Genomic DNA, 16,726 nt, shown 5'->3' with positions numbered 1-16,726 from the left:
CAAAGATACAGCGGTAAAACAACATGGGTTTTATTACCACTTGTCATACCCTCCGTGCACACACAAAATACCGACTATAACTCCTTCAGCTGAAGGTACCTGTAACAGATCGATCTGTTGTGTTAACCCTCTGCCCCGCACAGTCAGCAGCTAAGAGGAAGGGACCAGAGAGTTCTCACTGCAAGGGAATCCTGGTGATTCACAAGCTTTGTAACACACGGTATTTTAAAAGTTGGAAAAGTAACTATAATATCAGAGCATTCTCCTTATGTGGAGAATGTTATCGAGTGTGGAACTCCTACACAACACAGAACCTACAAGATTCCTTTCATTCAAGGGAGATGTCCAGGCAGACCCCCTCTCCTCACACACTCAGAGTTCAGAAATGCAGCAAAACCAAAGAAGAACTGGCACTGTCAAAATAAAAAGTAGTTTGACAAAAACTATTCAATACTATGAAAATTGTATTTTTGCTCTTGCTCTAAAGTACCAAAATATTTAAAAAAAAAAAAAAAAATCCTTGCAGAATAAAAGGCAGGGAAGTAGTAACACAAACTCAGTACAGGAACAGAAGCTATAAAAGTATCAAAATCTGGTTCTATTAATGAGACTCCAAATAGGAAAGCTGCTTTATAAACTAGAAAAATGAAGTTTGAAAAGAGGAACTAAAGTAAGTACTTTGAGCTGATACAGAAACAGGTATTCAAGCCAAGTGACTTCAAACAGTTGTAGACAGAAAGAATAACAATGACACAGAAAGGATTATTTTGGATAAAACAATTTTTAGAGCATTGGATAATCCCAGAGAAGAGTTCACAGATCTTTTCATATTCAGCATAAGGTAAAGATGATCACCCAACTTACCAGACAGATGAGATCTCAGACTTTGTCACTACTACATCAGTAGTTATACACTAAGTTCAGCAGAAATGGCTGAGACAACTCTCTTCCTGAGCATAAAGCAGTATTGCTATCATGAATCTTTTTTTAAATGGTTAAGTAGTCAAAGAAACTCAGTCTTGTAGCTTTATAATTTTCATATCAAATAATCCCGTTGGTATTTTTTGCTAAAGAGAGAATTCTGAATATTGGTCCTCCTTTCCTTTTCCTTGTTTTCCTGGTATTACAGGTAGAATACAAACAGCTTTACTGAAAAGAAGATTATCACCTTCCCTTTTCCAACATATGGTACAGGGTTGATTGCTGTTTCTTCGTATTACAGATCCTAGTTTTATACACTATAAATGTATTTATAAGTTTATAACTGTCCATTATGAATTGACACTCTACTCAAGTGGCTGTATTACTTCCAAACACAACCTGCATAGCAAGAGGCAAACCAGCATAGCAGGAGTCATGAATCTCCTCCCCACCTGAACTAATAAACCCTGACACACTCCAACTGGCACTCAATATCAACAGTTCAAGTGTCTGTACTAACAACAAATAATCCAGAAGCCAAATAAATCATTCACATTCAATTGTGACTGTCCCTTCCTTCTCCTCATGTTGGTTTACCGCAGATTTAACATCAGTTTATACCGGAATTACCAGTGCTCATTTATGAGAACAATTCAGGTCTCTGAATTAGTTTATCAGAAAATATAAACGTCTCGAAGACAGCTTTGGACTTTGATCACTCCAAAGCAATTTAGTACTGTGGATGCTAATAATCAGAAGACTGTAATGAGTTTGTTGGATAAATACTGAAAAGTTATGAAACATGCATTACAGCAAATCTAAATAAAGTCAGAAATATCTACAAGAGTACTGAAAAGCATGACAGGAGAAGGAATCCTTGTTGACTCTGAATTATCGTACTTACCTGATCACATAAACATTTGTGACACTAGCTGTGTGAACCCACAATGGAGAGGTGGGTTCCCATCACTTATCTATGATCTTGCAGGTATGTTACACTCACAGAGGAAATGCAAAACTCAGAAACTGGATCCATTTTCTAGAGGAAAGTGTTTTCTAATCACATACTTATTTATCTCTGAAGTTTGATATTTCAGCAACAACCCCCTAATCTGAAGCTACTCCAGTCTACTACTTGCCATCTTTGTCCATCTTGAATCCTCAGCCTTGTCATGTCCAGTCCACCCTTGTCCCTCTACCTTCTGGGTTCTCTGTGTTCAGATCTCAACACTTCAACTTTCCCTTCCTAATACAACCCATTCCAGTCATCTTTCCCAATCAATCCTAATTCCATTCTCAACACTTCAACCATTTCCAGCCCATCCCAGACCTTCATCCAGTTCATCATCTCCCATTCCTTGACTCTTAGTGCAGGGCACCTTCCCAGAATTTTCTGTCCAAGTTCACTCTCTCTATTCTTTCCCTGGACCCTGTGAAGTCTCTAGATTTTCTGGCAACTTGTTCAATCAGTCTTCCCTCTTTACCTCAGCTGTTCTTTTCATCTGATTCCAGTTATTTCTTATGCAAGTCAAATCCTTCTTTCCTCCCACTGACTTTCATTCTCAGATTCTGCTTTTTTCCTGTAGGCCCAACTCCCAGCCAAATTCTTTCTTTTCCACTCCCACTGTCATCAGGTCACTTGTCCCAATCCACATGTCCTTTCTTACAAGCAGCCAGGTTCTGGAGAGGCACGTTCACTGGCAACACAGGGATTATTTGCTCTCAGTTGCAATATCTAGGCAGCTCTGTTGGGGAGCAACTTGTATCAGCAATGGAGAAAGTCATGTTTCACTTTCGTGTTCCTTAACTGCAGCACAAGACACTGCCATAGCATCAAGCACTCCTGCTAAGCACCAAACCTCCAGACATCTTTACCAACAAAGGCAGTTTTTGCAGAGCTCAGTTCAGATTTCTAACTAGGGAAAAATAAACAACTTCTACCCTGGCCAAGGTAGAGATAAAAATATCAAGAGACAGAAGCACTGCTACCTATCTGTGAAGAATTCCAGTATAATTCTCTTTGTTTTTAATACAGAGCGCACATATGTATGTAGTGCATTAAATAGCAATGAAAGTAATTTAAAAGTTTCTAAAAGTTAACAGAAGATAGTAAGATTGAGAGAATTTTAGATTACAACCTGGTAGCTGTTTGAAAGCCATTCTAATAATCATTAATAACGATCACTATTTTAATCATTGAAAGTGCATACTATTACCAGAATAACACCTACCTCTCATAGATGGTTTTTAAAGTCAGCTGATCTGGAACGCCTTCAGTCTCTTCAAGATGTAGTATGAGCCACGATGTTCTATACGGCCACTGCTCTGTGAGATTGATCCAACTAGCCAGTCTATCCCAATTGAATGTGATCTGATTAGCTCTCAATAAACGACCTAATATAACAAGGAAGAAGGGAAGAAACACAGGGGATTTTTTTTCCCTTTTGAAAGATGTCTTTTTTCCTTCCCCCCCCCTCAAAGTAAAACCTATGTAAGTCCTTTAACCTGACCTGTGAACTTTCTGGTATTATATTTTTAGCTCAGTAAGTTCAAAATCATCTCTCACATCTCATCAAGTCACATCTAAAAATACCATCTGACAACCTAATAAAAATTCTTGCAAATACTGGTCAGAACATGAGACTCTCCAAACCTGTCAACTTCAGCTCCAGGTTAAACACTAATTACTATCATCCTGTTGCAGGTGAATCTTAAGTTACTTTAGCAAAACTCAATGGAGAATTTCACACAACATTAATTTCTCAAAAATCATGCTAAGACTATGAAAGATCTTCTGCGTACTAGCATATGAAATATGGTCTAAACAAGTAAAGCATACAACTGCCATCTTCAACAGCCATTAAAGTAAAATACAAAGCTATAAAAAAATTGTTTTAAGTTAGTAAGACAAGGTATGAATTACAAGTAAAGTTAATATTAAAAAACAGAGCAGAAGTTAATGCTATAGTTTATGCATTTCAAATTTAGCAAGTTTTCTAGAATTGGGTTATTAATATTGGTGACGATGTGTAACTTGCAGCCTGAAGGCCCAGCTCATCAAGCTGTTCATGAAATCATCATATATAACTACAGATTATAGTACACTAAAAGTGTTCTTGCAGGGTTTTTGTTTGCTTTTACAACTAACAGTTTGTGATTTCGTTATACTTTCACATCTGCATTATAATTTGCCAAAACCAGACATTTCATGCTACAAAATGTAATGACAATGCTAAGAGGCTGCACTTTTATTTAAAAGATTAGTTCAGAATTTTCGGTCTGTTGTCACATATGAAGGATCACTAAAAAAGGGAAAAAGCAGGGGAAAATGGGCAAAAGGACATATTAACACTTGTCTATTAATTATACTAGCATTAAGGTAACAGCAGAAAATAAGCCATGAATTATTTTACTTAATTTAGAACAGCATTTACATTTAATTCTTCATAATCTGACTGAAGGCAAATTAGGACAATTCAAACTATGCAAGCACTGGGCATGGAACTGCGGAGACAGCCAACCCCTCTGTGTTACCCAGGTTGGTTTGACAGAGCTGAACCTCAGCTCAGAGACCTACAACTGTGGCCTTGTATCACACGCTTCCTACTGAGATGATCACCTTGGCACTGTACCAGACCTGAAACAGCTCCACCTACTTGTGACATGCTGGAAATAACACTGCATGTAGGAGTACTTAAGTTGGGCAGTGGATGCAACATTGATACCGCTGTATCAGGTTTCTGCAACCAAATGGATCGGCAGGAATCAGTTTGGTTTTGGCCCGTATTATTACCCTGTGCACCTATTGGTAAAGCAAACACCCTCAGTGAGACGTGAGATGGTTGCAGCAGGTTTCTTAGCTCCAGCTATGTGCTGTGCAATAGAGACAGGCTGATTTCTGAACTGCACCTGGTGTAGGCAATGTGGCTACAATCACCCAACACAGGACTTAATGCCAAATCTGTTGAACCCATCCTTGATATGGCTGCAGGCAACTGTGATATTTCTGTATCTGTGAGTTTTCTTCCCAAAATTCTCTCTCTCAAATGATCCAGATCTCATTAGAAAATTAAGAATAATTTTTACTTAAGCATTAAATGTTATCATAGAAAGACATAGGTTGTATTTCTAGAAATGACAAAGGTCATTTAACATAATCTTTTATTCCTAGTATTATCGGTAGAATCATAGTGTAGTCTTCCTAGCAATCAAATTTACTTACTGAAATTAGAACTTTTAGAGATTCTGTTTTCATTAACATAACCCAGAGCTTGTGACAATTTATTATTGAAATGACCACGAAACAAGAGCAGAACTCTTTTCCTTCAAAATGCAGTAATATTAACTTTGTTCTCCATTTGTACAGTGTAGTACTACTTGTCATTTAGTGAGATTCTTTATCATAAAACCAGGAACTCAGACTAAAAGAGCTGAAGTGGCATAAAAACAAGTAATTCATTTTATTCAGAAGAAGAGTTCTATAGCACAGGAGTTGTAGAGAACAGGATTAATGTCATCTTCCAAAAGCCTCCTTAAAGCGTAATGTAGGAACTTGTGACTAGGATCAATTTGTTGGGGAAGAGCTCAAAGGTGCACCGCTTCTTCTTAAAGACACCACTGATACCTAATGGGTCAATGGGAAAGCTGTAATTGCAAGCAAGACTAGATAAAAAGAAAAGAAACAAAACAAAAGCAGAAATATCCATTTAGAAAATGCAATGTTTTTTCAACTAGCTATTTCAAATTTTTAAGGCACTATTTGTCCTTTCCTAAACTCAGCCACAGGTAGAACAACTCTTTACTGTCTGTTCAATCATTATGCTACTCATTATTTTATGAGCCAATAACCTTGCTTATCAGTGGCAAGCTCTCCTGAATTAACCTTCCTGTTTGCATCCCATCCTATCTAATGAACCTAACCTAATATATTAAATATACATGCTAGATAGTACTAAAATATTTTTAAGTATTAAAGACAATACATTTGACATATCTGTGAATGCCTTACATTTTCCAGTTAGTTCTATAAACTGTTAATATTATTTGTTTTGCAGAATCATGGAATGGGTGGGGTTGGAAGGGACCTCTGGAGGTTTTCTGGTCCAACTCCCTCGCTCAAGCAGGACCACCCAGACCCAGCTGCCCAGGACTGTGTTCAGATGGCTTCTGAATATCTCCAAGGATGGAGACTCCACAGCCTCCCTGGGCAACCTGTGCCAGAGCTTGTTCAGTGTCATAGTAAAAAAGTGTTTCACCAGCACCTGGTGATTAATGGCAGTTTTCTACAGGGGTCCACATCCTAATCACAGACATTCAGAATACAAAGCCTGGAACAAAGAAAACATGAAATTTGATCCTTTTGAAGAAGCTGGTACTGGCTTTCACATCAACGCAAAAATGAGTTAAGGACACTGAAATTAAGGTCAAGCTTTTGCCAGGATATTTTTTTCTAGTTAAAGGTCAAGCCAATTCTGAGTAAAGGTCCACGTTGCCCAGAAGCCTCATACTGTACAATAGCAAATGCTTATGTAAAAGCTTCAGAGCCTGGGGAAAAATAATATTCTCTTCTGTTATTCCAGCCCCTGGTGATTTGTGGTTCACTGCCTGCTTTCTACTAGCACTTGATGAATTTTACTTTTCAGGTATTTAATTGTTTCCGAATCCATGTAAGTTTCCCACATCCATATGATACTGTTGCAGTTATGTGCTTAACTATATACAGTGTAAAATGTAACTCCTTTTGTTTGCTCTGAATGAGTTAGCTGTAAGGCTATTCAGTACCTTTTAGCGTCTGTAATAGAAAAGACAGTAAATAATCATTCCCCATTCACTTACTACATGAAATATGATTTTATTAAACTTCCAGAAGTCCTTTTCCAGTTGTTTCCACTTTGTTGAAGGAAAACAGGTCATAAAATGCTTTCATCGGCCCCAGACAATCTTTTAGAGGAAAAGGACTCTAAATATTCATAGCAAAAATGTAAAGGATATATACCTGGGTTTGCCTTGCAGTTTACCTTTTAAGATACCAGCACTATGAGCTCTGTTCACATTAGAGTATTATGAAATTGAAAAATGTGTTTTATTATCCCACTTCAAAATTAAAAAAATATAAAACTTCCTAAAAATGTAGACTAGAATCATTTGCCTCCCAACTGAAGTCAACGAAACAGCAAATATTATTTACTTTTTTAATTCTACACAGAACAGTCTATAATCTTTGCTTGCACTCTAGAAGAGTTTGCTTCGGAAGAATTTTCAAAATAAGCACATGGACTGGCTTGTTAAATTCAGTTTACACACTAAGAAGTCTGAGTGTAACTACAAGCAACCAAAACACCATACCATTTACTGTACACAAACATGCCACACTTACCTGTCACTGAAACAATATTTAGCAATCTTCTCATGGTCTGAGGACTGATATCACTGAACCAATCCTCTGTAACCAACAGCTTGGTCAAATCAAAAGACATTTGGCGGGTAATGGTACGTTGCATCTGGCGTCTTCGGTAAGTATCCTGACAATGATACAACAAACCAAGGAATACTGATTAGTATCAAAAATGTTTATGTATTTGAAATATTTCAGTTTTACTTCATTATAAAGTTAGAACCTTTGTGAATATGTGCCTGTGAGGTTGACATGAAATACTAGAAAAATATTTACCAGAATTTAATTCTTATTTAGCTGTGTAACAGTTGAACATGATTTCCATATAAGCCAAGAACTGGTAAGAGTTACACATTTTACTTCCATGCCAATTCTGAGAGGGCAAAATAGAGTAACACAGTGAGATATTTTGTAAAAAGGTTACTAATTTCAGCACTGCCATCACTGTTTTTTACTGTCTCTATAAAAAGTTAATGCCATCCATTCACTAACTACATTTTAAAATTAAAGTGAACATCACGTTCCTCTGCTACAAAACTTCCCAAGTCTCCACCTACGGCAGCTAAAAAAATCTCAGAATCTTCAGGCTCTGTGTTGCTTTTCACTACTTCCTAGATACCTTTTATTCAATCACTTTCTGATTTTACATAAAGATGGGAAAAAAGAACAGAAAGCAGGAAAGAAAGTCTAGTACTGTAATATTCTAAATTCCTTGATTTGCTCAATTACTGCCCCTTGTTGCAACATCCTGTGATCAAGTGATATCGAGCTTATACACAAAAATCCATACATAAATCATAGCTACTACCAGTATGCTGTATCACCTTAGCTCTCACGGAAAGCTGAATTTAAGTATTTGTGGAAAAGCAAGCAAGCTTTTTTTGCTTGGTGAGCAAGCAAGCTTTTTCCTCTTTAATAAAGCATCAGTCTACTGATTTAAGAATGTATTTTTCCTGCATGGATAATTTATATTAATTTCATAGGAATGGTTTGATAAGTCTTTGAAGTTGACATCATTAAAAATGTGAAAGAAAAAAAAAAGAATAGAAAAGAAAAAAGGTATTGCCAGTATCTTCATTTAGTCTAAAAAAAAAAAAAAAAAAAAAAAAAAATCTTTCTCACCCGCCTATTGAGAGCAGTTTTGCTACCAAGCTTGGTCATGTCTCCAAGACTGTTCTGAGAAACTCTCCTGTCAACTTCTTCATGTAATCCTATGGAAAGGAAAACAAAAGGCAGGTATTTTCTCCATTCATACGCATTTGACTGATCTATAAAATAACATTAATGATCTGTCAATTATTTAAACAGTTTGTTCCAAAACCCAGATTTTTGGAACATTAGTTTTTAACTTTCATATCATCCTCCAGCATAACCTTACCTGCACTATCTGTATAAGGAATATCTCCATTGGTTGTCGAAGCTACCATCAGTCTTTTTGCATTACTAAGCCCTCGGCTGTTCAGAAAAACAGGCAAATGGACGATGTTTCTCATGTAATCATGTCCATTTATGTTTGAATCACGTAGAACACTGTTGAGATTCTGGTTAATAGCCTTTATAATAATGTGTGGGTCACTTGCAAAAATAGCAATAAATGGGCCTTTTGAAAATAAGACTCTCACCTGTAAAAAAAGTAGACAGTACACCTTGTTAATAATAATTCATGATAGGAACTATGGATCATTTCAACATCTGACTTAACATTTTATATTCATTCTGTTCCAGTTATAAACTTGATAGGACAAGAGACGTATAGAGATGTCAGTTTCTTCAGTGTGAGATATCTAATGCTAGGAACTTAGCCATAATTAGAAGTAAGCATACTTGACAAATTAGCAGTAGTAGTTACAGTGGAAGTCATCATCAAGAAGATAACATGCAGTAATGTCCTAGCAGCCCCAAACATGTAGTATTTAAGTATTTCATCTAAAGTACTTCAAAAGTAAGTATCAAAAAGCTCTCTAAACATTGTAAGTTTGTTTCAACAGGATATTAATTTCCAGTAATTTACATCTGATTACTTCAAAACTTTTCAAAAGTATTAACGTGTACAGTCTTACTGGGAACTATTTTTCAACTTTTAAAACTCATTACTCTTAGTGTTATAGTTATGTCAATGTACACAAATGTTAAAAGACTACAACACACAGACTCCATATACATGCCTTTTTTCTACAGAAAATACACAATAACTGTAAAGTATTTAAGCTCATCTACGGAAAAGATCATCTTTATAAAATGATCCCACTCACAGTATCGAGCATCTGTAAAACTTTGTCCTGTTCACAAGCATCCAATCCATCAATAATTACAACAAGCCTTGTCTGGTTCTGAGTGAAGCTGTCAATGGTTTTTGCCATTTTGGCCATCAGTTCCACTTCACATTTCAAAACCTATAAAAATGAAAAGCAAAGAAGGAAGAGACATCTCTATGATACTTAAAACTCACACAAATGCATATCATTCCTTTTGCAGATTGTTACTTGTTCCAAAAATACTTACATAAGATTTCAAAAATAAACATTTATAAATACCAAAGTGAAAGTCCTAAAATGTCAGTTCCAAAATTTTAATTTCCTATTTGCACAAAAACATACAGCAGAACCGCATATTCCACTTTAATGTAACAAACTATCCTTATTTAAATTCCATTACAAGGTTATTTAAAAGAAAGTAGTATTTATGCACTTTAAATCAGTATTTCAAGAGTAGACAAAAGAGCATTCATAGCTTCAGCTAATCCTCAAAAATTACTTTTTTTGTAGAAAATGTACACTAAAATTTTTTATCTGCCTTCCAGCTAAGGAATTATGCTATTACTCTAATGCTCTGTCACACCTATTCAAGAAATCTTCAGATTGCATATCCTAAGTTTTCCAACATTAAGTTACACATTTAAAGACTACCGTTAATATAGAAACAAAGCTGGAATTCACCTGCCCTAATTTCAACAACAGGCAGACATTAAAATCTGACCTATTCACCACTACATTCATCTTGAATGTGCACATTAAGATGACAGAAGCCATATAAATAACTCTCTGGAAACACCCATTTCTCTCTTTTGATTGCAAAGGGTGAATCTAAGTACTAAATGGCTAAAGTTATGCCAGATAAATACCACTCAGAAAACAATTGTCAAGAAAAACAGTAGCAAGACACAAATAAGGTATTCTGTGCTACAAAAATATTTGCACAACATATTGTTATACAATGTATTAGCTGTAATCTACTGAGGTAACCATCATGATGCTAAAGTTTATTTTCAAATAGGAGCATCTAGGATATCCAATGACAGCCTGATATAGTACATTTTTTATCAGTTTAGATACCACCTAGTAAAACAATAGTATTTTCTATTATTTTTCATTAAATATGAGAACTGTTTTGGAATGTTCTCTCAGTGCTATCACTCCTTTCTTAGTAAAGTGGTCTTGCAGTCAGCCAAAGTTAGGCTTATTTTTTTCACCTTTAAAGTATTTTAAAAGTTATTCTTTCCAATCTTATAGTCTAAAGCAAGCTTTTACTAAATACTGATCATTTAGAACAACTGTTTTCCTAGTATCTTCCTCCCCACAAAAATAAAATTAGAAACTGACAACTTAAGACAAATTTAACATTCTAGGTTGAGCAGACAGATCTCATACACTAAGCATAATTACCAGTGGAACAGAAGTGTTCCCTTCAGTAAAAACTCACCCAGGCTCATTTTAATGTTGCAAGACTTGGCCTGATTAAATATATGGTGCCCCATCTTAAGACGGCTACAGGTTTGGGTCTTTGTTTCAATGCTTTTAATGGCCAATTCATATAAATGCCTACCTTCATGAACCCCTCACTTTTCAACTTGTGAAGCTTGGAGGCAGCATTGTGAAGACGTTTTCTTTGAGAATTCAAAACTGAATCCATCACTTGCCACCACGTGCGACAATTCAAGATAAAGGCCAAACCAACAACGCAGGTAACTGATATAAGAACAACATTCACTGTCATGTTGGCTGGTTCTACGTTAAAAATCGCCAGCAGGGCAATTGCAGAAACAACGCAAGACAAGATGAACAGGAAAATCACAAAGGATGGGAGGCAGCAAGTTTTCTTCCATTTCTTTTTACCTAGGAAACAAGTATTTGCAGTTAAAATGAATGTTTTAAAAAAAAAGTAATTACAGGTACAAAAAACTTGCATACTTCTCGTAACGCACCAACTTGTACAAAAGATTACTGCAGTGCTACCATCCAGTCACAAATGTGAAAAAAATTGTCTAAATTTGCCAAAATTCTTGGAAATTATGAAGCAGAAATATTCCTTTCATTTTCAGTTTATTTCCACTGTTTCAAGAAATCCACACTGGATGAAAATTATCTTTATTAAATAGATTTCATTTCAGTAGTATCATCCCTTTTGTGACGTCTCTCAGTAAAGTGTATTTATGCAAGTAAATCATATGAAAACAGTATGCAAACTACTCTGTCTTGAACAGAAACATGATACTTACGTAATCTAGTAATAACAGTGCCATTAGAGAATTAAAATTGCAAGCTACAACCCAAGACTATCCTTTCTTGTATGCTAAAACATACACAAACAAGGGAGGACAGTAGTATGTAAGGTCTGGAGAGTTCACAAGGGCCTCAGAAGAGAATCCAGACCTCCTGACTTCAGTTGGATTGATAAGGCCTTAAGAGAAAGAAATACTGCAGTTGTAGGTTAGCACAGCTAAAATGATGATCAAAGAGCGAGCTTTTTTTCCAAAGTAGCAGCCTCTGCCTTTAGGATCTGTACACATCTAGAAGATTCACATCTTCTGTACACGTTTGTTGATAAAAAAAGAACAGAACACAGCAGTAATCTGATGCCAAATGATGACAGCTAAAAATCAGTATTTGAACTGGAACAGGAAAAAAATCAATCTTTAAATATGTCACGTGGAAAGAATATCCAAGGTTTATACACGGGCCACGTATGATATTCTAGCCTGGGGCATGAGCCTGAAAGGTATTTCACATTAATGACGTATGTGACAGACAGGATTGTGATGCAGGACACAGCAATGCATAATGACAGGAGCAAGAAGCAAGAAGAGAAGAATAACAGCTCAGTTATAATTACATTCAGTTCTAGGAATTTTGAAGTAGGGATGTAAGCTTCCTCTAGCTGGAAAGATAAAGACTTGGATTAGAGAGAGACTTGGGAATCATCAACAATGAAATGGCAATTGAATGGGCTTCTCTGCCAGTTTACAGACATAACAAAAATTAAAGATACAGGAGACTTAAAAAGAAACCTACATGGAATTTCTAGGAATATCTAGAGACAAGAAACCTACAAACCTAGACCCACAAATATCTACAAACAAGGAGAAGATATGCAAGATCATAAAATAGATACAATAATTAAACCCCCACACACCCAATTAGATAATTAAGAAGAGCACAGGAAGGCAACAGAACCAAGCAATACAAGAGAAATGTAAGATTACAAATGAAAGGGAAAAGATGATTACTGCAAATAATCACAAGAAGCCAGCACTACTAGTCAGTGCCATTCTCAAGTCAATTTTGGGAGAAACTACAGCATCATAAAAGTTTTTTTCACTGAGGTTAAGGAGGAGAACTGCAGAATGTCTAATACGGAAAATAAGGGTGAAAAATTCCACATATGACTTTCATAAAGAACATTCACTGAATTTGAGAAAGAACAATGAAGCCTAAGTTGTGTTCAGCACATAGCATGGTTTTTTCCACCCTCTGCAAGACAGGAGAGTCTAAACATTTTACTTTGTTAAAGGAGACAGCACCTAACAGATTCCTCAATTTGTAGTCAAGGTCAAAATGAAATGAGAAGCAACTGACTGAAACCGAACTCAAAGTAGAAATAAGTCATCTATGACTTGAAAGCTACCCTCAAGAACTCCCTTTCTTCACAATATCATACTCTGTTCTGCATGTTTTTTTCCAAGAAATCTACAGATGGGACAGAAAAAATAAGGTCCATTTGGATCAAGTAGGAATATTTCATCCCATCTTACCAGCACGGATCACAGCAATTTATGGCCTTGGACCAACATGCTCTGTACATTTATTATTTCCAAGAATAACCAGTGGTCACTCATAAAAGCTCTGAATTAAAACACAATAAACTAAACGGAAACTTCTTTTAGCAATATACAAAAGTCTACTTTTTCCTTGATTTGACTCAGACACAATGACTTAACTGCTATAGAAAAATACCACACTGCATCTAAAAGGACATTATATATATATATACACACATGCATTTCCATATATACTTCTAAAAACTATACATCACAGAAGATACTCCTGTATGATATTAATAAAATCAAGATGAGCAAAAAAAACCAGGGCATTTTTCTCTCCAATACAAAGAGTTTCCCCTTCTGTATGAATTTCTGCATGGCTACAACAGTTCCTAAAAAGAGCTTACAATGTGAAAACAGAACCCCTGATAACAGTACATTCAGATGGAATAATCGGAAATGTCATTCAGGTAATAAAAACCTTGTGTATCTTCTGTCTTGAAAACTCGAAATAGCCTTGTTGCTAAGAAACCAAATTCCCTTTCACATGCATCAGAGAGGGTAGCAATCATCTCAGCCAATGAAGTTTCTCCACCTACACTGGACAGTCTATTGTAGTCCGTAAACAAAAATCTGAAAGAGAAAAACACATGTATTTTGTATACTTTAGAAAACTTTAAATATTTTCTGGCAACCAAAACAAAAATTTTCCTGCATCTCTGCAGCTAAAAGTTTTTTGAAGTGGCACAAAATGTAAAATATTTAAATACATAATTTTTTTTAAACTCTACATGGAATTTTAGTATTTATTTCTTTATTTCTTCTCCTGTTACCAACCTCTTCTTTGCCTCACTTCCTATTCTAAAACTTGCTTCTTAAAAAGATAAATGATCGCATCGCTGAGGGCACCTTAGATAGCAGTAAAAACATAAAAATATCTTTATGATGTCAAAACATAATATTGACAAGTATTTTAAAAATTACATTGTGAGCTATTTGCAAATATTTACGGAGGATTAAAAAAATACAGAAGAACAAGATCACATAAGAGCACCATGAGGCTAAAATACAAGTCTGTAAACAATAGCAGTAAACAAAATTACAAAATGCATGGCATAATTTTTTTTGCTTTCAGGTAAACTAGAAGCTTACAGGAAAAAAATAAGAGAGAAGGAAAAAAAGAAAAGAAAAACCTCAAAATAATCTTAACAGAAGTAATCAGTGAAACAAGCATTAGACGTAATACACAGCAAGCCATACCAGAAAATTAAATTCTTATTTTGTCTGTTGTAAATTTTTATTAGTATGATAGTCAAAAGTCAAAACCCCAATACTAAAAAGCAGTAACTTTCACTGACTTCGACACAGAGTTTTTCTTAAAAACACTATCATCATCTTCACACTGAAAAATTTAACTACATGATCTTCTAGGGCTATTGTTTTTCAATAGCTTTTCATAGGAAGATAAACATGCACATTAATATGCAGTTTGAAAAGTATCAAAGTGAATCTGAATTATTCATTCAGGAGTAAATAAATGTAAATAAAAGAGTAAACTAACCTGACAGGTAAGGCTTTAGTGGTTTGCTCTGGTAATTCTGGTGGGTTCACAAACATGAGTTTGAGAAGCAACTCTAAATATCCAATATGTCTTGCCAACCTTGCACTTAACACCCAGGCCCAGTTCCACCTCTCACCTTCTCTTCGGCCACCAAAGTAAATTACAGCTAAAATACGAAAAATTCAACCAGATGTTATGTCTACGTTTCAGTCAGTGTTCACAACTGAAAGAACAATGAAATTTGAACACACAAGGCATGGAGTTGTGCAAAAGGAGTTGAATGAATTTTTAACAGTTATGGCTAAAAATGAGAACAGTAAGAGTAACATAATGACGTTACTGTGCAAAATTCTTCTTTGTTTTCAAGAATGTCCTCTCACAAATTACATGCGAAACACAAGGAAAGGGTCTGAAGGGGTCCTATTTTCTACAAAAACATGTAGTATTTTTGCGGAATCACAAAGCATGTCTACAAAACAATACTGAATTCCAAAACCAGATCAAAACCTTCACAAACTTCATGTAAGACTTACTAAAGAAAATGTAGAGAACTGCTAACAAGCTGAGTGACACCGCTATTCCAAGCTTTGCATCCACTGTGAAAGCAAGCAATAAACCCAAACCTCCACACAGCAAAAGTGTGAGGAATACAATAAGCCAGGAGAACTGAAACAGAGGTTCAATCTGCTGTCCTGCAAAAGTCTTCATTTCATCTAAAACAAAAAGACAAAGACCTCTTAGCACGTTAAATCATTTTAGAACAGAAAGCAAAAAAAGCATTATAATGATCTTTGAAAAGAAACACTTTTTCACTAGACTGTATAACTTTTCCTTGTTATTGATTAAAAAAAAAAAAGACAATGATGCTTCAATTCTTCTTCAAACATTAGTACAAAACCTGAAATTTTCATCCATGCAATGAATTCAGCCATTTAATTACATAATACTTACACTGTTTGCTGCAGATTTTTCTACTTTTAAAGGCATATTAAAAGTTATGCCATTTCCTATCCTCCTTCAAAAGTTTAAAACTTATTTTATGACACCAAGGAAAATAAATCCACCATATCTGTGAAAAAAAACCCCAAAACCAAACAAAAACCACCCCACACACCCCAAAACCTCCATCATTGCAACCTAGACCACATTGCTCAAATAGTCAGATATAACAGTACAATGTAAGGGCTTCAGTATTTATTTCTGTTTGTTGATCCATATTTACTAAAACAGGAATTGCTGAAGAAACTTATTTATGGTATACTGAATAAGAAACATTAAATACACAACCCAGATGATGAATGAGGAACAGGAAGAAAATACTGAAAAAGTGGTTTAAAAACATAAGAGCTCATCTACAATAAAAATCACCGTCAAAAATTCACACCGCTTTTTGTTTATGACATGGGGGATGAGGTGAACAAAAGGAACAGAGACTCCATTTTGACATGGAAGCTTTTAAAAAACACAGAAATCACAGAAAGTAAGAAACATCAAGACTGGTAAAAGTATTTTGAATTGTACTGAAACATATCAGAAAAACATCCTTTGTTAGAAAAAGCTAAAACTGTATACTGTGAAAAATATTGACTGTCTTCATATACTGCATTTGCCTTCCTGTCACTTCAGAAAGTTCAAAAAGCTCAAAGTAACGGGAAAGGGGCAGAAAACTAAATACAGAGAAAATACACTGCAGAGTAAAAATACTAGTAGCCTGGAATTTGTTCTTAAACTTAAAAAAAAAAAAAAAAAAGACACATAGGAGGCACAATAAATAAATACTGCAGTAAAAAGGGTCTGAACCTGATATGACACA

At 35.4% G+C, this 16,726-nt stretch overlaps 1 protein-coding gene across 3 annotated transcripts in view; it reads right to left on the bottom strand.

Annotated features, from left to right (window-relative positions):
* The window catches only part of KIDINS220 (kinase D interacting substrate 220), an 84,838-nt gene that overhangs the window by 41,795 nt on the left and 26,317 nt on the right, over window positions 1–16,726 (bottom strand). For all 3 annotated transcript variants that reach the window (XM_075750666.1, XM_075750667.1, XM_075750668.1), the window contains exons 14-22: window positions 15,447–15,626; window positions 14,914–15,079; window positions 13,834–13,985; window positions 11,138–11,427; window positions 9,568–9,708; window positions 8,694–8,937; window positions 8,438–8,526; window positions 7,298–7,442; window positions 3,153–3,315 (exon numbers count right to left, since the gene is read on the bottom strand). In XM_075750666.1, coding sequence (XP_075606781.1) covers window positions 3,153–3,315; window positions 7,298–7,442; window positions 8,438–8,526; window positions 8,694–8,937; window positions 9,568–9,708; window positions 11,138–11,427; window positions 13,834–13,985; window positions 14,914–15,079; window positions 15,447–15,626 — 1,570 coding nt within the window. The remainder of the gene's footprint in view (window positions 1–3,152; window positions 3,316–7,297; window positions 7,443–8,437; window positions 8,527–8,693; window positions 8,938–9,567; window positions 9,709–11,137; window positions 11,428–13,833; window positions 13,986–14,913; window positions 15,080–15,446; window positions 15,627–16,726) is intronic.

Source organism: Balearica regulorum, chromosome 3, assembly GCF_011004875.1.
Source record: "Balearica regulorum gibbericeps isolate bBalReg1 chromosome 3, bBalReg1.pri, whole genome shotgun sequence".
Classification (NCBI taxonomy): Eukaryota; Metazoa; Chordata; class Aves; order Gruiformes; family Gruidae; genus Balearica; species Balearica regulorum.
This window is presented reverse-complemented; position numbering and strand designations above follow the sequence as displayed.